General features: G+C 34.5%; 2 protein-coding genes across 2 annotated transcripts; one reads left to right on the top strand and one right to left on the bottom strand.

The window, feature by feature from the left end:
- Positions 1 to 298: 298 nt before the first annotated feature.
- Positions 299 to 5,680, bottom strand: ei24 (EI24 autophagy associated transmembrane protein). The gene is made up of 11 exons (XM_042733020.1): positions 5,545 to 5,680; positions 4,760 to 4,890; positions 4,147 to 4,292; positions 3,997 to 4,057; positions 3,838 to 3,904; positions 3,628 to 3,752; positions 3,125 to 3,244; positions 2,916 to 3,027; positions 2,711 to 2,822; positions 1,858 to 1,932; positions 299 to 1,763 (listed from the first exon to the last, which is right to left on the bottom strand). Exons 2-11 carry the CDS (start codon positions 4,799 to 4,801, stop codon positions 1,601 to 1,603), a joined length of 1,023 nt encoding a protein of 340 aa, XP_042588954.1. The 5' UTR covers positions 4,802 to 4,890; positions 5,545 to 5,680; the 3' UTR covers positions 299 to 1,600.
- A 26-nt stretch (positions 5,681 to 5,706) lies between these two features.
- LOC109097657 (beta-galactosidase-1-like protein 2) lies at positions 5,707 to 19,629 on the top strand. Its single transcript, XM_042733022.1, is given in 19 exon segments — positions 5,707 to 5,955; positions 6,957 to 7,142; positions 7,217 to 7,285; positions 9,178 to 9,273; positions 9,832 to 9,940; positions 10,021 to 10,113; positions 10,184 to 10,265; positions 11,032 to 11,096; positions 11,177 to 11,261; positions 11,509 to 11,646; positions 12,084 to 12,164; positions 12,956 to 13,034; positions 13,123 to 13,301; positions 13,585 to 13,655; positions 16,274 to 16,352; positions 16,449 to 16,536; positions 16,624 to 16,735; positions 19,018 to 19,134; positions 19,444 to 19,629. Coding segments are annotated over 19 exon segments (1,905 nt in total). The 5' UTR covers positions 5,707 to 5,863; the 3' UTR covers positions 19,528 to 19,629.
- The last annotated feature ends 1,817 nt before the right edge of the window (positions 19,630 to 21,446 follow it).

Here is a 21,446-nt window from a genome sequence, read left to right as displayed (position 1 = left end):
AGAGATTTCTACTTGCATTAAAATCGGGACAGTCCAAAAAAAATATGTTTAATAGAAAGAGGGTCTTGCAGAATATGCATAAAGTTGAGTCTTTACCTTTAAACAAAACAGTAGTCAGATCATACATAAAACAAACCAATACAACACACTTATTTCTATATATAAATCATAAAAAAAAAAAAAAAAAAAAAAAATTGAGTTACAGTAAAATATGACTATGCAATATCAGTCATTTTAGATAAAAACGTCTGTCAAATACACAAATATAAATATAAAATAAAGACCATCCTGTACAAACACTGTACACAGACCAAATTTATTGAAATAATGTAATACTTTTACAAAATGTCACTCACAAATATCCGTCTGTAGGTGTAACACTATGGACTCCTGATGATAATTACAACCCTTTTTAAAACACACACCCCACGAATACAATGACATAATATGTGCTTCAGTTTCAAATGTTTCAAAAAAGGTTCCAGGTACTGAACTCCAGGAACAATCACCACAGTAGACATCCACTTGACATGCCAGCATTCATGGGAAACTGGATCCGTGATCATTTAAAGAACGGTTTCACACGTGTCACACAGTGTGCCAGTGTCACCTGACAGCAGCAGATTCATAAAGCTTGTGCATACTGTTGGAAATCATCCCAAAACCATTACACACGACACTGGATCCTGTTGACATGGTATTCCCAAAATAAAAACGCATTATAAAAGAAACCAAATAAAAGCAGCTCCCTTTTAATTTTTACATTGTTACTTCTAGAATTGTTCAGAAAAAAAATATATATATATTTACTCACACTAACATGACTGACTTTCTTTCTTTCATTGCTGTTTTTCATAAAATAAGGATATAGGGACTTGAGCAGCATTAACATTCTGCAAAATCTCTTCTTTTGTGTTCCACAAATTAAAGAAACATAAGGGTGATTAAATAATTTAGAACATAGAAGAAGATGTGTAGTCAATAAAGTAATGAGCTTTAAAACGTCTAGCAAACAGCTCACAACATTTTAGGTCAAGAAGCATCCCTTGCATAAAGAGGCCTTTCAATTTGATCGTTTTTCAGTCTAGTCCACATTTCAGTGCAGAAACACAAACCATTGGGGGACATTGGCGCCTTTTTCTACTGATCCATACTGTAAATCATTAGCTAAAGCATGTCATAGAGCTTAGTGTTAACTGAAAAACAAACTGTCAAGTGTCTGGGCCTCACAAGGCAGGAAAAGTCATTACATAAAATTAAAAAGAAGGCCATAAATAGATAAAACGAGTCGAGATAGAAACTACAGGGCCTAAAAGAGGAGGGAAGTCAGTTCACAGAAAATGTGCACGCTGAGGTCTTTGTGCTGTCTCTACAAATCACCCAAATGGCACATAATGGGTACAAAAATAGTCACACAGAGAATCATGACCTTGTGTATCAGCACAGGGCGATCCAGTCCCAAACACCGGCCATTCACATTACTAACCCTTCCCCATTCATCCCTCAGAAGAACATCGACAGCCACTTTCAAATACAGACAACGCAAATCTTTATCCATCCACTCTTTCAAACCAAACTGAGTTGGGGATCCTGAAAGAGGTCACTGGGGGGGCATAGGTCGCTGGCGGGTCGGGGACACGTGAGGCGAGGGCAGCTTCTCTGTAGGCGTGGAGGTCGTGAGGGAGCTCTGCAGGTGCACCGTCTTGTGAAACAGTTTGTTACTGATGAGGACGACCAGGGAAAAGAGGCGGAGCTGGAAGTGGCTGCGATGTTGGAAAAAACAGCAATGTTATCAACAATAAAAAAAAAAAAAATTCAGTACATTTTACATAAAACAAAGCAAAAAAAACAACTTACTAGAGTTTGACTGGGGTCTTTGCTTCGTTAGCACTGATGATGAAGAGCGGGAAGAGAATGGAGAACAAGCAGCCGCTGGAGGAAAGAGTGCTAGAACAGAAATCACACATAAACTATGCTGGAATACAACAAATACACATAAAACAAAACACAAGTCTCATATCAAAATTAAAAAAAATATTAAAACAAAAAAGTTGACATTTATTCACCTATTGTGGAACAATATTTTGAAGAGTTTTAGCAACTAACTAGTTTTGGTTGCCATTGATTTCCATAGTATGGACCAAAAATATCTTCTTTTGTGTTCAGCAGAAGAAAGAACAGGTTTGAAATGACATGAGAGTGAGTAGATGATGACAATTTTCAAATGGACTCTGATTAGGGCTGCACGATTATCACAAAAATCATAACTGTCGATTATTCCTTCGAAACTGTAATTGCGATCATTAATCACGATTATCACAATTTACATTGAATGATGTTTATACCATTGTTTGATGCAACTGTGTGCCGTATTTTTATATAAAGCTAAAAACACTCTTACTGAAAAACTTTTAGTGCTTTTCTATAGTATTAAGCCTCAAATGTCATCTATACATCAGATTGGTTTCTTCTTTAAATTATAAAAAAGTAAGAATATGAATGGTATTTATTATAAATTAAAATAATGGGAAAAACCTGTAAGATTACATGTAGTAGAAAGAAAAAAAAACGTATCTTAAGCATGCAGAATAACATAAGTGGACTTTGAATGATTAATTGTGCTTTGAATTTGATTATGTAATTGTGGAATCCATAATTGTAATTGCGATTAGAAATTCGATTAAGTGTGTAGCCCTAACTCTGATTGTACCTTATGATGTATGATGAGGGCAGCGCAGTCAGTAGTGCCATGGGCAAACCGAAGCCAAAGTAATACGGCCAGTTTCTCTCAATGTTTGACAGCCTTTGGTGCATTTCAATCCCTTCAGAAGACATCAAATACCAATCAGGAAAGGTTTCGAGTAGATATTCTGATCATCTGTCACACTGATTGATCAGAGGAGTCACACACTTACCGTGATTAAACCAGCGATATTCAAAGCAGTAAAGTGAGTAGAGCAGAGACATGTGCAGGAGACTGACCAACTGACCAATAGCATCAATGGGAAAGAGACTCACAATCCATCCCTAAAAGACAACAGACATTAAAAAAAAAGTGTGTTTGAAAAAGAGCGATAAACAAGCTGAGCGAATCGCAGATGTAAAGATTTCAGCAATCTTCTACCTGAATGAGGAAGAGGGCCTGGAGCAAAAGATTGAAGAGCATGTCTGCAATGATCTTGCTGACACTGGGAAAAGACTGAGCTTTCCGTCCGGACACTTCAAACGCCAGATCAGCAATGTCCTGCTCGACAAGACGGAACAAAAATCACAACTCTACATTTAAAATATTACAAAACAGATATGCATTGCATGTATGTGCAGATGTATGCTTTTTGAGCAGCGAATCAGCATATTAGAATGATTTTCTGAAAGATCATGTGACACTGAAGACTGGAGTAATGCTGCATAAAATTCAGATTTAACGTCGCAGGAATAAATGACATTTTAAAATATTATTTTACTACTATAAAGTCCTGCTTAACCCAATAAGCATGGTAAAATCACTGTAAAGAATGGTCATTTATATTTTTCTTTATTGCTCCAATAAACTGCTTAATTACAAGAATGCTGATTTCACGATCAAACCAGTAAGCCACCTATAAAGTATGTTCAAAAAAGTCTCACCTGGAACCAAATGGCATTGACTATCTTGCTAAGCACAAAGAGAGGCAGAACCCAGAGAGCACTGAACACAGATGTCAGAATGAACTCCAGCCAGGACCACACGTTACCATGTAGCGAAGGGTCACCTGAAACCAGATCAGCGGAAGAAGCATAAATACAAAGACAAATCTGGAAAATATGACATGGAAGTTTTTTAAAAGCGACACATACCTATGATTCTAGCAGTGAGGGACTGCAGCAGTGGGATAAACACCCGATAAAACAGGAACAGACTTAGCTGTGAGATAAAAGAAATGGGATTATTTCATATAATAGTTTAGCATACACATACCAAAGCATAGCTGACCAATAAGAGACTGAGAAACATACCCAAAATACACCTCCATTCCAGGCACAGCACTGAAAAATTCGACTTGCTAGTTTTGGTTCACTGTAAAAAAAAAAAACAAAGAAACCTATTTTATCAGGACCGATAGTATTATAATAAACAGAATAAATGAATTCGAATGGCACATCTACCAGTCCTGTTTCCGTTCCTCGCTCTGAGCCCGTCTCATCGCCAGGGCCCCGCTCGCTCTGCGCCTCCTCTGCTCCTCCCTCTTCTGCTGAATTCGAGCATCGAGCTTGGAGATGGTACCAATGCCCAGGATGGAGTCCTTGATTCCCTAAAATGAAACCAGAAGATTGCCACTTTTTCAATAAGAACAAAATAAAATATTATTACAATTCAATAATACATTTTTAAAATGTAATGTATTCTTGCTGAATTTTCAGCAGCCATTACTCCAGTCTTCAGTGTCACATGACCCTTCAGAAATCATTCTATTAAAAAAAATTAAAAGGCAAGCTGAACCAACACCAAGAGCTTAAGGTGATGATACACTGTTCAACTTTTTAAAGCAATGCTGCTGGGGCACTTTCCCACTGAGAATGGGTAAAAAATTAATATCTGGATACTTTAGATTGGTTGTGGGCCCTGTGTCTTACCTGGTTGCCCAATGACGGCAACATTGCAATGCCACACTGCTCAAAAAGTTGCCCTGTGTATCATCAGCTTTACAGATGTTGATGTGATTTCAAGTTATAAGACATTAAATCATAAGGTTCATGAGATGTAAAATTAGGTTCTGACCGTCGCAACATTGCGGACAAACGCTCTGACACTGTCCGTCATCTCCACACCGGCTGCAGAGTCATCAACTGCAGGAGGGACAACCAGGGTCCAGGCAAGATCTCATGACAGGAGGAGGACACGCCTGCAAACTGTCGTGTCCAGAGAAAGACAACTCTTTATATCTGTGGCTTCATAACATTTTCATGCTTTGATTTTAGTGTTAAGCAATTAGATCTGACAGTTTGATCCAGCAGCTTTGAAAGAACACCCTGAAATTAGTCATGAGCTAAAAAAAGGAATAAATTAAATAATGTCTTCAATTTTATTAGAAGGAACTTAGAGGCCCATAACTAAAATGACATGCCATGTATGCTGAAAACATGCCCTAATGGAACTCCATGTGACCATGATCAAGGGTCTCTCTCTCACACACACACACACACACACACACAAATATATATATATATATATATGTATTTATATATATATATATATATACACTAACAAACAAGTTTTTGCAAGATATTTTGATCTGAACTAACACTCCGGAGTAGAAAAAAACCGCATCCATATTTCAGGTCAAATAAGCTATATCTACCAAATAAGATTATCATCATTTCGATTATCAAAAAACACTGTCACGAAGCAGTTTGATGGACCAGTTCTCTAGTAAACAACAAAACCATCAGCATTAGCCAGTAGGTCATTAGCTGAGCAGCTAAATACAGCAAAACTTTAATAGATATTATCGGACACCTATAACCATAGAAAACATGTCAACATATCAATCCAGTATATCGTACCTCATGTGCCTATTTAGGCTAAAATCTTCTCTTCTCCTGAAGCCTTGAAGTTTCACTCTCTTTTCTCAAGCTATCAACAAAACAGCATCAGGCCAGCGCAGCTGCGCATGCGCGAAGCGGACAGACACAAGACGGGATTTGTAGTTTTGTAGACCCCGCTGATTGACAGGAACTACACCGCAGATACCCAAGCGACGCTTTCTGTTTGTTTGTTCCTAGAAACTTGCCGCTTAAATGTCCCTGCCTTTTACTAGATACTGCTGGGCACTTTATTTCAGAATATATTTGAAAAAATTCATAGCTCTTAAATCAGGAGCACATGGCTATTTTCAGTATAAGAAACAATCATAGGAGGCGATATGTTATTCTGTTTTTGAGTCTCGCGTGCTTTATTATATACCGACACTTCAGGTAAGGCAAAATTTCTTCTAAGGTAAAAAGTCTTTAATGTATAATATTTATTTTATTATTATTATTATTTTTTTCATACAGCTGCACGGAAGGAATAGACTACATAAAAAATAAGTTATTTACTATTCAACTCAGCATTAGCAGGGTTTTTGAATTACAGGTATTTTAATATTTCCTGGTTAAAGTGTATTTGCATGTTTAAGTACTGAGTAATATTAATTATCAACATGTAGCCTACTTACTGTAGGGTTAGGGAGAGTATTAGGTCTACGAGCAGTTGAAGAAGGCTAACTATGATGTAGCATTATTTACTGTTACTACTATAGTATGTAGGCCTGCGTGTAAAATAAGGACAACAAATACAAAAATGTTACCAATATTGTAGAAGTGTATTTACAGGAAATATTTAGTTTTTAACTTCTCTTTGTAATCGTGCTTCTTGACAAATTATTAATTAATTCATTCATTTTGAATTATTAAAATGGCCATAATCAATGTCAAAGTAGTGCACTGTGCTTCTTTACGAATTCCAACTTTCAAGTATTTATTTATTTATTTATTTACTTACGTCAAATGCTTTAAATGTTAAAATGGTATTAGTCATCATTAGTTTCAAAATAACTAATTGCTTTACTAATTTCAACTTTCAAATATTTATTTTGTTTATGTTAAATGATTTACGGTAATAGTTATTAACGTCTACGATTTTAAATTGCAAGTATTTATTCATTTATTTATGTTAAATACTTTAATTATTAAAATGGCAATAATTTCAAAATAGTTAACTGTGCTTCTTTCTTTTCAGAATTTATTTATAATTATTCAATTATGAATTAATATTAATGGGAAAAAATAACTTCAGAATAATGAACTGTGCTTCTTAACAAATTCCAACATTTATGTATTAATTTATTTGTTTTCTTTTTCAATGATTTAACTATTTAAAAGAGGATGTAAATTTCCAGAGGAAAATATTTTAGTTTCTCTTGTTGTGTGTCCAGAGGTCCGACCGGAAAGATAAAGATAAATCGATCAATGGGTCTGAGGGTGAACTCTTCTCAGTTCACTTTGGGAGGAAAGCCCTTTCGTATTCTGGGGGGCTCTTTACACTACTTCCGCCTGCCCAGAGCGTACTGGATGGATCGGATGGTGAAAATGAAAGCCTGTGGTCTCAACACTCTCACTGTGTAGGTTTGAAATGGACAACCACAGTCAATGATCTTGAGAAGCATTCAGTAATCAGACTGGGTTTATCTTGCAGTGATGTGCCATGGTCTCTCCATCAACCAGAGAAAGGAGAACTACGTTTCCAGGGAGGCCTTGACATAGAGTAAGAAATCCTCCTTATCCTTTCCCTAATTCCCACATGTGAGAACATTAGCACTATAATGTGATCAGTGTATTTTGATCCTGGAAGCATCTCACCTCTATTTAATGCCTTTTTTGACTTTCACTTACGGTAGTTAGACAAACATCTCCGAGAGCTCCTGTTGCCGGTCCTCTGACAATACTGTCAGTCTACTGTTGTCAGGAGGGACTTTGTTCTCATTCTTGTTTAATCCTGGTCTGCATCATTATCTGGGCTCTGCACAGCACTGGGAATACATCATTAATGTAGATCCTTGCTCTTCCATAACAACACAACCCTCCAGCTGGAGAATGAGTCTAATATCATTGCGAAATTTAAAGATCTTTTAAAATCAGAGTGAGGTCTGAAGCTGTAAATGGTCATGTGATCAAGTGGTTACAGATCACATTATGATAAATGCTTTAATTATTAAATGACAGTAATTCAGTTCTAAATAAGTATGCTTCTTTACAAATTCTAACTTTCACGCATTTATTTTATTATTTATTTTTGTTATATACTTTAACTATTAAAATCGTAATAATCAATTTTTTAGTAGTTAACTGTGCTTCTTTAACTTTCAAATATATAAAGGTGCTTCTCAATAAATTAGAATGTTGAGGAAAAGTTCATTTATTTCAGTAATTCAACTCAAATTGTGAAACTCGTGTATTAAAAAAATTCAATGCACACAGACTGAAGTAGTTTAAGTCTTTGGTTCTTTATATTGTGATGATTTTGGCTCACATTTAACAAAAAGCCACCAATTCACAACAAATTAGAATATGGTGACATGCCAATCAGCTAAACAACTCAAAACACCTGCAAAGGTTTCCTGAGCCTTCAAAATGGTCTCTCAGTTTGGTTCACTAGGCTACACAATCATGGGGAAGACTGCTGATCTGACAGTTGTCCAGAAGACAATCATTGACACCCTTCCCAAGGAGGGTAAGTCACAAACATTCATTGCCAAAGAAGCTGACTGTTCACAGAGTGCTGTATCCAAGCATACTAACAGAAAGTTGAGTGGAAGGAAAAAGTGTGGAAGAAAAAGATGCACAACCAACCGAGAGAACCGCAGCCTTATGAGGATTGTCATGCAAAATCGATTCAAGACTTTGAGTTCACAATTTGAGTTGAATTACTGAAATAAATTAACTTCTCCCCGACATTTTATTTATTGAGAAGCACCTGTATGTATTTAGATAAAATGGTAATAATTAATAAAAATAAATAAATAAATAAACATGCTTCTTTACTAATTCCAGCTTTCAAGTATAGATTGATTGATTTATTAGTTAGTGAAATACTTTAATCATTAAAATGGCAATAATTAATTTTTAAATAATTAACTTTACAAATTCCAACTTTCACATACAATCTTAAAAATAAAGGTTCCAAAAGGGGGGTTTCACAGCGATGCCATAAAGAACCAGTTTTGGTTCCCTAAAGAACCTTTCAATGAACAATTCTTAAAAGAACCTTTTTTTTCCTTAGTGTGAAAAACATTTTAACAATCTAAAGTACCTTTTTTTCCACTGTAAAGAACCTTTTGTGGAATGAAAAGGTTCCATGGATGGTAAAGGTTCTTTCTGGAACCATTGATGCCAATAAAGAACCTTCATTTTTAAGAGTGCATTTATTTATTTATTTTTAATAGAATTTTAATTGTAATTTATTTTGTTGAATCCTCTAATGATTCAAATGGCAATAATTAATTTCTAAATAATTTACTGTGTTTCTTTACAAATTCCAACTTTCAAATATTAATTTATTTGTTTATTTTAACTATTAATTTAATACTTTATTTATAATTCTTTGACTTCTGTCTGATCGTTTTAGGTATCTCATTTTTTTGCCCATCCATTTCACAGAAGTTTTCTTCACTTGGCTGCCGAGGTGGGACTCTGGGTAATTTTACGTCCAGGACCGTACATAGGCTCTGACCTTGACCTTGGAGGACTGCCCAGGTGATTTCTGCCATTGAATGTAATATAAACGGCTCTACTGTAGCATAACTTTTAAGTTGTATCCTGCAAATTCCAGAGAAAATATGATTAAAAACTGTGAGGCAGCAAGCAAAGGCAGCATTCAGACCAAAACGACATGCCGCACTTTGTGGTAATGCATGTCATAAGGGGGGAAAAAATGTTACAAAGAGCTATAGTTAGATATCCGGTGTGTCTTCACATTGGGTAAAACTTTATTTTGGTAGTCCACTTCAGACATTCTACTAACTTTGCAACTACATAACAACTACCAGTCATAAGAGTATTAGTAGTATGTCTGCTTAATATTTGCTTACAGATGGTCCTTCAGCAGACATTCTACTAAGCAGTCTTTAAAAGTACATGTCAACTTCTTCTACTAACCTTAACTTACCAGTCTACTAATATTCAAATGACAGTTAGTTGAGATTTAATTGAAAGAAGAATGTCTAAAGTGGACTAAACGTCAAGTTTAACATCATATACAATGAGAAATTTGTTCTACTTCTATAACCACAAACAAACCACTTCCCTCTTCAGCTGGCTTTTGCGTGATAGAGAGATGAAGCTGCGAACCACTTACCCAGGATTCATAGCAGCTGTAAACATGTACTTCGATAAGCTCATTCCCAAAATGGTGCCTTTCCAGGTAGGATTCTTTTTGAAACACAAGAAGTGCTAAAAAACGTACTCTGAGTGATCTTTGATGTTGGCCTTATATGATGTCAGTTTAAGAAAGGTGGGCCTATCATTGCTGTTCAAGTGGAGAACAAATATGGATCACATGCAAGAGATGGAAACTACATGTCATTTATCAAAGAGGTACAGTATGAATAAACATTCCAAACTCAGATGTCATGCTTTTTCTCGATTCTAATTCAATTTCTTCCAGGCTCTCCAAGAAAGAGGCATCAGTGAAGTTCTCCTAACATCAGACGACCATGAGGGTCTAACATATGGTGGAGTCCAAGGAGGTACAAACAAAACACAAGAATTAAACTTTTTACTAATTAAATAAAAAAAAAAAAATCCAATTTAAAACAACACATGATCAATCACATTATTTCCAATCAAAATCAGTGATGTAATACATTATTAAACCTGCCTCTTTGCATAGGAAAAATACATGTACCATAAACACATGAATAATGGGAAAAAAAGCTCTATAACATTATTACATCGTTGATTTTGATTGGTAAGGATGTGTCTGTGTACTGCAGTGATTGGTCATGTGTTGTTTAAAATGGGATTGTTGGAATTGTTTTTTTATGCCTGATGAAGGTCAAACATTGTTAGTTAATAAATATTTTGATACATTTACAAGTGCAGATAGTGTGTGGGATTTCTTCTTCTTTTTTTTTCTTTGACATTTTTTGGTTGTTTTTCCTATACACCTAGCAGTTACTTACAGGTGTAAATATTTTTTATTATCAATGTGGAAAACAGTTGTGCTGCTTAATATTTGGGGCAAATTGTGAAACTTTATATATATATATATATATATATATATCTATATATATATATATATGTATATATATATATATATATATTATATATATATATATATATATATACTATATATATATATATATATATAATTTGATCAATGTAATGCATCACTGGTAATTAAAAGTATTAATTTCTTACATGCACAAAAAAAAAAAGACTGATGCCAAACTTTTGAACAGTAGATTAACAATAAAAAGTGATTGCTGTCAAATATTCTTTCCTCCATCACAGCTTTAAGAACTCTAAATCTACAGAAAATGAATCATGATGACATCAAATATCTGGAAACAGTACAGGTAGATATTTTAGTGTCTGTTTTGTAAATAAAAGTTTTCTATGAAACGTTTAACATTACTTTAATCTCATGTGCATAAAGCCCAACAGTCCTGTGCTGGTGATGGAGCTCTGGACAGGGAGGTGTGATGGATGGGGCGGTTTACACCATAGTTTACCTGCAGAGGGTAAGATGATGTCATATGACACAATAAAAAAAAATTAAACACAGAAATTAATAAAACGAATAAATAATATTTTAATATTTTTAAATGAATAATTTAAATTGTTTTATTATACTTATTTTTTTATTCATTTAAATAATGTTTTATTTATTTACTATTTATTTATAGGAATTATTTAAAAAGCCCTTGACAAATTGCCATTTAACATGAAAGGCCAAAGCACTGATGTGAAATTTCATTTCTAATATAGACTTGGTTGCCGTGGTAAGAGAGATACTGCGACGAGGAATGTCCATCAACCTGTACATGTTCCACGGAGGGACAAACTTTGGCTTCATGAATGGGGCATTGGCCAACCCGTCTTACAAAGCTCTGGTTACAAGCTATGGTTTGTATAGCTATAAAAATACAGATAAAGATATAGTTCTAAAAATAGGACTCAATATTAAAGAATAGTAGATTCCACACCACAGCTATAAAGATAAAGGCACAGAGAAACAATTTCGTTGGAATCACTTTTTGTTCCAGCTGATGAACGATACAAACGTTGACACCCAATCAGAATCAATCCTGCTTTAACGAGCTTAAGAATTTAAAGAAGTAGACGAGTGTGCACTTAGAATATACAGATGTTTCACATGGAAAAGGAAGTCAGGTTTGGAACAACATCCGGTTGAGGGTGATGATTTTTGGTGAACTGATGTTGTACTTCACAATATGGCCAGTGTGTGGAGCTTTCAAGTACAGCACAAGCATGTCATGTAAGACTGAAAAATTGTGTTTGAAAACACGTAACACAAGCCTTTCTTTCTCTCTTTCTTTTAGATTATGATGCTCCTCTGTCAGAAGCAGGAGATTACACACCAAAGTACCATCTTCTCAGAGATCTTCTCAGCAATTTCAACGGTATGTGATCCCATCCTTCAAGTAAATGGTCAACCAAAAAGGAAAATTTGCTGAAAATGTACACACCCTCAGGCTATCCAAGTTTGTTTTTTTGTTTTTTCATCAAAACTGATTTGGAGAAATTTAGCATTACAACACTTGATCACCAATTGCAGTGAATGGGTACCGTCAGAATTAAATTCAAAAAATAAAATAATCCAAATTTAAAACACACAAATAAAAAACAAAAATTAATTTATAATAAACAAAAAACGTGCGTGTTTGTTAGAAACAAATCCATCATTAAGGCTTTTTTACTTTAAACTCCTGCTTCTAGATAAAAAACCTAGACGTTAATCCATAATAATGCTTCCTCCAATGCAAAAGTCCATTCCCTGTTGTCCTCTCACATCAAAATCCACCATTATATTTGTTTTGAATGGTTTTCAACTGTTTTCACGTGTAAATGGTATTAGATCTGTGCATATTTCTCTCCTGATGCAGATAAGACAACTCTTAAACTGGAGAAAGAAAAATTAGATAGAGGACTCATATTTTAGCCAGAAACAACGGTTTGAAGTTTAAAACATCTTAAAGACAGATTTGTTCGTTTTAAACATTCATCTTTTTGCACCTCAAGCCACTCATCTTGGATTCTTTCAACATTTTGGATGCTGTACAACATATTGTTGGTTTCTATTATTTTCCTCCTGTCCATGTGGCCTTTTTGGAAAAGTTACTACATTGTGTCTGATAATAACAACATGCTCACGTGTTTTCTGAGCTGTGCTGATTTCTGAGATGCTCTTCAGGTGAAATCCTCTCTGAGATGCCTGGTCTCCGCTGGAAAGAAGAATATGAGACACACATATTCCCACAACACCTCACCCTGTGACGACCCTCCACAAAAAAAACAAGATAAAAAAACCACACTACACCCACACTAAACTGAGAAACAGGAACAAACAACTACTCTGAGAAATGAATCTCAAAATCCATCTTCTTCACCCTCGAGCCTTTCAAATCTCAATTCCAATATGGAGAATCTGTCTGTGAATAACGGTAATGGCCAGGCGTATGGATACCCTCTCTACGAGACCACCATCACCAGAGGAGGCTCTTTAAAATCGGGACGCAACATCCAAGACAGAGCCCTGGTTAGTGCTGAGAAACTGTTAAGCTGTTAAACTTCATTTCCAGCGATATCGTTGACTTGATTGCACAGATAGGATGATGACATCACTAAATTCAATGATGAACTGCCTTTAACTGAAAAATGAGTTGTCATTTTGCATTATTGACACACTATTTTCCTATTTAATACTGTACAGTTGCTTTGACACAATCTGTATTATTAATAGCGTTATATAAAGAAAGGTGACTTAAATTAACATTCATATACTAAAATTCAACTTCCCCAATATTCATTTTCCACACAAAATTTACATTAACAAAATTTAAACACAAAAATTTCCAAAAAAAAATGTAGAATTGGCTGTTCCTGATGGAAAGGTATGATTTTAATTTTTTTTTATTTTACATCCTTATATCTCATTTTTGTTCTGTTAATGCTGAGTTGGTCTTTTAAAAACATCTTATAATTGTACCGTATTGATCTGAATATAAGACGATGTTATTTTTCTTGGAACTTAATCTGAAAAAACGCAGTCGTCTCATATTCGGGGTCTATACAGTATTTTGACATGTAAGTAATACAACCACATCAATAGGTGGCGCCAAATACGCGTAAAACGAGTGTGCCATGAAATACATAATGTAATGTGTGCTGAAAAAGAAAAAGAAAAGCTTACAGCGGCATGAGTTGTGACTGTCATGTTAGCGTGATGGGAACAAACTTGTAAGTGATTTTAAAACACAAGACAGTACCCAGATTTGAAGACTACAATAAGATTTCACTTCTACGGTAAAATTTTTTTGGTAGGCTACTCGGAGATGGATAAACAATGTTATAGGCCTATAATTCAGATGGGCTACCTGTTATTTTTATGGTTTATCTAAAAGTGCAATCATTTTTTTTTTTTTTTAACATTTATTTCTAAACTTTTTCAAAGCATTAACAAAAAGTTTGATACAGTTTCAGTTATAGCTTTTCCCCCCTTTATAGCCCTTTCCGCCAAAGTAATTAACCATACATTACATAAAGGTTAACACAATAATAATACTAATAATAACAATAAAAATAAATAAATAAATAAAATAAAAAATAAACAAATAAATAAAAATATACACAAATACATAGCCAATAATAAAAGTTTCCTGACATGTTCGTGGTCCGTACACAATTATAAAACAAAACAAAGCCAATTGGTGATAATATTTAACATTGATCAGTAAGTGGGAGAGTCTTCATCTTCTCAAAATATGTAATCATGGGTGGCCATGTCTTATAAAAATTTTGGACAGATCCTTTCATTAAATATTTAATTTTCTCTAATTTTAAGTATGATACTAGATCACATAACCACATTGAGGCTTTAGGCGAGCTTGTTGACTTCCACTCCAATAATATTCTTCTTCTCGCTAATAAGGTGGCAAAAGCAATAACATTTTTTACTTTATTTGTCAGTAATACTCTGTGTTCTGGTACTCCAAAAATAGCAACTTCAACACTGGGTTTTATATTCAAACTAAAGGCGTCATTTAATGTTTTGAATATGCATGTCCAACAGTCACTCAACTTTTCACAAGCCCAAAACATATGAAAATGGTCTACCTAAATACTCGATGAGTATTTAGAGGGAGAGAATGGTAGCTTCATTGTTATTAGAGCAGAAAGCGATGTAGAAATACAAGTATTTGCCTCCGCCTTACACCAATCAACCTCAGGGGAATTATACCAAACAAATAATTTTTTGAAGATTTGCAGCCCAGTAGTAGCCGATAAAATTAGGAAGAGCTAAGCCTCCCTGGGGCCTTTGCCTTTGGAGAAGCTCCTTACGAATTCTAGGGTTCTTTCCCCCCCACAAGAATGATAGTATGGGTTTATTTATGGAACGGAAAAATGTTTTTGGGAGAAAAACTGGAAGTGACTGAAATAAGTATAAGAATCTAGGTAATATATTCATTTTTATACAATTTACTACTCTGCCTGCTAGAGACAAGTGCAATGCATCCCATCTCTGAAGATCAGACTTAATATTACTAATGAGTGGTAAAATTTTTTTTGCATATAAACCTGAGAAAGTACGAGTAATATGAACTCCCAAATATTTAAAACCAAACTGAGAGATGTGAAATGGGAGGGATGCAGCTTTAATTTGTAAAGCAAGAGGGTTAATCGGGAAACATTCACTTTTAGAAAGGTTAAGTTTGTATCCTGAAAAGCTGCCAAAAATGGATAGTTTCCACACTATTTTTGGGACATTTTCTACTGGATTTGAAATGTATAACAAAAGGTCATCCGCATATAAAGAGACCTTGTGTTCCATCCCCATTCGGTCAATGCCCTGTATAGACTGCGAGGATTTAAGCATAATGGAAAGTGGCTCTATTGCTAATGCAAAAAGAAGAGGGCAAAGTGCAATCATTTTAAAACGTGATTGTTGGTACATACAATAATATAGTATATAATAATAATATATATATATATATTCTCTAAGTAAAACACAAGATTTGGTTTCAACATCTGGAAAAAGGGGGGTTGTCTTATAATCAGGGTCGTCTTATATTCGGGTCAATATGGTAATATCTTGTAATAATATCTATCCCAATTTCTATAGATTATTAATATAATATATAAAAACACACTCTACAGTTCAAAAATTTTGGGTCAGTAAGATTTTTAGATAATTAATACTTTAATCCAGCAAGGAATAATTAAATTGATCAAAAGTGACAGTAAAGACATTTAAAATGTTTCACCAGAGAATCCTGAAAAATGTATCACGGTTTCCACAAAAATTCCACAATATTGATAATAATAAGAATTGTTACTTATGCAGAAAGTCAGCATAATAGAATGATTTCTGAAGGATCATGTGACACTGAAAACTGCGTTTTTATATATATTCAAATAGAAAATAGTTATTTTAAATGATAATGTTTCACAAAATTACTGTTTTGAATGTATTTTTGATCAAATAAATGAATTGACTATTGATTATCTGTAGGAGAAACGCACTTTGAGTCTGCTGGTGGAGAACTGTGGCCGTGTGCATTACGGTAAAGACATGGACAACCAGCGCAAAGGTACAGATAATGACCATCAATGCTTTTTGTTTTAAGATGTCACGGTCTCTCTGACACATTCTAACTATTATCAACCTGTTCAAAATCTGTTTTCAGGTATTGTTGGGAACATTTTATTAAATCATACACCTCTTAGAGACTTCACAATATATAGCCTGGATATGACTACTGACTTTATTGATAGGTGAGTAAAATCTTACTATGTGACAGGCCATAAAAGATAAAAAGGGGGAAAAAAATACCTTAGTAATCATCAATGCTTTCATTTCAGCTTGTACAGGGCACCTTGGAAGTCCGTCCCTAACAAACCAAGCTTCCCAGGATTTTTCCAGGGAAGGTTATTCGTGAATGGATATCCCAGTGACACTTTCATGAAGCTGCCAGTGAGTGTAATGAATTGGGACAAGATTGAGTAATAGTTCACCCATGAAAATTTGCTGAAAATGTACTCACCCTCAGGCCATTCACTATGTAGATGAGTTTGTTTCTTCTTCAAAACAGATTTGGAGAAATTTAGTATTACATCACATGCTCACCAGTGGATCCTCTGCAGTGAATGGGTGCCGTCAGAATGAGAGTCTGATAAGAGCTGATAAAAACATCACAGTAATCCACACCACTCCAGTCCATGTGAAGTGAAAAGCTACAAGTTTGTAAAAAACAATTCCATCATTAAGGCATTTTAACTTTCAACCATTGCCTCTGGCCAAAATAATCCAAAAATATATTCATGCCCTGTTGTCATCCCACATCAAAACCCACCAACATATTTGTTTAGAATGGTTTTGGACTGTTTGACTTAGAAATGGTGTTTGATCATATTTTACACAAAAGCAAAAGATTGAAATTTAAAATGTCTAAAATGATGATGAATTTGTTTATTAAAACATATTACTTTTTGGTTTACAACACACTAATTGGTGGACTGGAGTCATGTGGATTCCTTGTGGATTATTGTGACGTTATCATCAGGTTCAAGTTCAAGTTCAAGTTTGTTTATTTCTAGAGAACATTTACTTCCGGTTTTTAGCCGACCAAAGTGCTGTACAGTAATCACGACAAAATACATAATGAACCAACAACATCATCAACAATCAAATATAGAGCATTAAAAGATAAGTTCAAGTAAATTACACATTAAAAGCTAATCCAAACAAATATGTTTTAGCGCTATTTTAAACTCAGATAAAGTGGAAGCCATTTTAAGATGAATAGGAAGATTGTTCCATAGAGTTTGGCCCACCACTTCAAAAGCTCTATTTCCCCTCTTTTTCAAGCGGGTTCTAGGAATACGAAGGAGGGATTTGTTTCCTGATCTCAGTTCTCGATTTGAAGTATATGGGTGGAGTAAATCCAATAAATAAAATGGTGCAAGATTATTTAAGGATTTGTAGACTAGTAGTAAAATTTTATAGTCGATTCTATATTGAACAGGTAACCAGTGAAGGGATCTCAAAAAACGGTGTCACATGATCAACTTTTTTTGCCTCCTTTCAAAAAACGTGCTGCTGCATTCTGAACAACTTGTAATCTAGAGATTTGATTCTTGGAAATCCCATAATAAAGAGAGTTGCAATAATCTAGCCTGGATGTTATAAAGGCTTGAATAGCAACTTCTAGAGAAGCATTGGATAGGAAAGATTTAATTTTGGCAAAAGAGCGCAGATGAAAAAACTAGAGCCCACTACCGAGGCAATTTGCCTATCAAACTGTAAGTTGTTATCAATTACCACACCTAAATTACGAAACTTTGCTGAGATAGTGAAATTTAAAAGATCAAGGTTAGGTAAATATTGTCTTCTTTGTTCGGAGGGGCAAAAAAGAATAGCTTCCGAGTTCAGAAAAAGAGAGTTTTTTGAGAGCCATGCCTTTACATCATTCAAACATGCTGATAAAGTACTAACAGCATTCTCATTACCGCTGGTCAAAGGCAGATAAATTTGCATGTCATCAGCGTAACAATGGAAGGCTACATTATGTTTCCTGAAAATGGATCCCAAGGGAAGTAAATATAAAGAAAACAGAGTGGGTGCAAGAACAGATCCCTGTGGTACGCCACAGGATAGCTTGCGTAATGATGAAGTAAAATTTCCAATTTTAACAGAAAAAGTTCTGTTTGTTAGGAAAGCTTTAAACCAGTTTAACACTACCCCGCCTAAACCCACATAGGACTCCAGTCGGGAGATGAGAATTCCGTGATCGACAGTAAAAGCTGAAGACAAGTCCAGCATGATTAAAATGACAGAAGCTCCCGAATCAGTAATCATTAAGATGTCATTTAAGACTCTAATAAGGGCCGTTTCAGTACTATGTAATGATTTGAAACCTGATTGAAAGATCTCATATATACGATATGTGGATAAGAAAGACTGAAGTTGCAGAGAGACAATTTTTTCCATCACCTTAGAAATAAACGGAAGGACAGACACGGGACGTTATCATCAGCTGTTTGGAATCTCATTCTGACGGCACCCATTCACTGCAGAGGACCCATTGGTGAGAAAATGACACTAAATTTCTCCAAATCTGTTCCAATGAAGAAACAAACTCATCTACATCTTGAATGGCCTGAGGGTGAGTACATTTTCAGAAAATTTTCATTTTAGGGTAAATATTCTTTAAAATTTGGTTAGAAATATTGTACTGATTATTATGTCCCCATGAAGGTTGGAGTAAGGGTGTGGTCTTCATTAATGGCCAAAACATGGGACGGTACTGGGATGCTGGACCACAGCAAGCTTTGTTTCTACCAGGACCCTTCCTCAACAGTGGAATGAACCAGGTCAGTTTATATACATTTTCATATATACATTTATGCTATATATATTTATATATAAATTTCTTTGACACCAAAGAACTATTTTTGGTTATGTGTTTGAAGAATTACTGCAAATATCAATGTTGAACCACTGATCTATAATAGAGATATACTTCAGTGTGCTGAACCCATGTAATATTATTTAGAATCTTGAATAAAATGTTTGGAATTTTAGTGGTGGAATTTATTTCCATGGCAACAAATAAACAAAAATTCTGACCATTAACAAATTAATGCAAGTTCTGAAAGATCTGTTTTTCTTTTATTTAACAGGTGATTGTGTTTGAAGAAGCAGAAGGGGATTTTAAAATCCAGTTTGAAGATTCTCCTGATCTGGGAATGACAGTTGACATTTAATAAACAAAAATCAAGAATGTTTTATGTAATCAGCATACGGACTGTACTACCAAATACAAACTCTAACTCTATCAAAATGCCTGAACAAAAATGAAATGAACAAAAAGTACTGCTGGATTGATAAAACCAATAATAGCACATTTGTATTAATAGCATTGCTTTGCATTCCGTGATATTATCTAAAATGTTTAAACATTCAACTTTTTCATGAAAAAGTGGTCTTGTTGGGGACTGTGTAATTTTGTGTTCAGATGGAAAATGTTTGAGCATGTTGAGATGGGGTGCCTATTATAACTGAGTTGAGGGTGTGTGTTTGAACAACAGCTTCATTTGTTAGCAAGACACAAGGTAGATTTACGTTTTTGATTGTCCCATGCTGCTTACTGGCTGAAATTGGTCATATTAGTGCAATATTTTGCTTATTTTTATATGAAAACATAAATGTTGCACTGGCCATGTAGGCAACAGGAAGTTACTGATTTTTCTTTCAGTAATTTCCACAGGCAGCCAATTGTTTACATGAGTGCATTTACTGTAGATCCAGCGTTATTGTGTTGTTTTCCCTTTCCGCAAACACTGAGAAAGATTTGATATATAACCTAAACTGTATTTTGGATTTGAGGTTTGTTCAAATTGAACTTGTAGCATTGTTTATCATACAGACATACATGATACTTCATAATGTACAGTTCAATTCAGGAAGGATCTTTTTACACAACCAGACTTTGGCCTTAAATTTCATCTGGCAGACAATAAAACAGGTTAAAAAAAATCCAACCTGAGCCATATCTATGGGCAAAATATGATGTGACAACAACCACCATATCAATTAAGCTTTCATCAAATACTATTTCCATCCAAACTTTATCTAAACTTCAACTCAAATCAGCTTTGTAAACTTCTTTTAGAATCAACGTTTTCCAGAGCATTTTCTGGAATAAATCACTACAGGAATTTCACTTAAATCTTGTTTTAACTGAGAACTGTTCTTCAGTGAGAGTGTCTTAAGTCTGGAATACACTGCACGACTTTTAAAATCTGGACAAATTTTAAAAACGCTATGCATTGTAAACTTTGACAACTTTGTAAATGGTTTCAGAAAAAAAGGGCATCATACACTAAATGAGTGAAGATCACACATTAAAAATGCAGTATTGCATTTTTACACAATTTTGAGCAGACAAAATAAAAAGAGTCCTCACTGTAAGAAAAAGCTTGTAATTTTAATGATAAATGGTTATAAATTATAAATATATTGGAAGATTTAATGTAAAATAATCTTAAATACCATTTTTGAAAGTAAAAAAGCAAGTCAAAAAGAGCATCTTAGAATTTAGTGTAAAATTGGTCTTGTGTGACACTTTTGATAAATTTTCACTAAAAAAAACAAACAGTTTTTTATTATCAGTTGGGTAAATTGGGGCTTTACGTATGTTACATCTCATGTTGTTAAATTAATGGTTATTGCATTATTTAAGTCTCGTGTTACCATGATGGTGTTGTATTTTTGTGGATGAAACCTTCATATTATTATTATATATTATTATTCATATTCTCAACTTGTGGACAAGCTACTTGAACTTTGATTCATCATGTGGCTCCCTCTTTACCACCTGTGGTTTTATGATAGTTATCCGTGTATTCTAAAACAGATTTTAGTACTTTGGCATGTTGCCATTATAAGACAATGACGTTATTTAACTGTAAATTAGTTCAGTCTGTAAAATCCGTACTATATTTTTTGCAATAAGGTTCTAGCAACTCCAGCTGCTGCTTTCTTACCATACATTTTATAAATTATTTTTTACAGTGTGTCAATTTTTGCCCAATATCTGTAGACTGGCTGTGACTTTAAACATGCAACGATTCCTCCAGACTGCAAATCAGGGCAAAAGTTGTGTAGTGTATTCCAGCCTTAA

This window comes from Cyprinus carpio, chromosome B10 (assembly GCF_018340385.1).
Source record: "Cyprinus carpio isolate SPL01 chromosome B10, ASM1834038v1, whole genome shotgun sequence".
NCBI classification, from domain to species: domain Eukaryota; kingdom Metazoa; phylum Chordata; class Actinopteri; order Cypriniformes; family Cyprinidae; genus Cyprinus; species Cyprinus carpio.
This window is presented reverse-complemented; position numbering and strand designations above follow the sequence as displayed.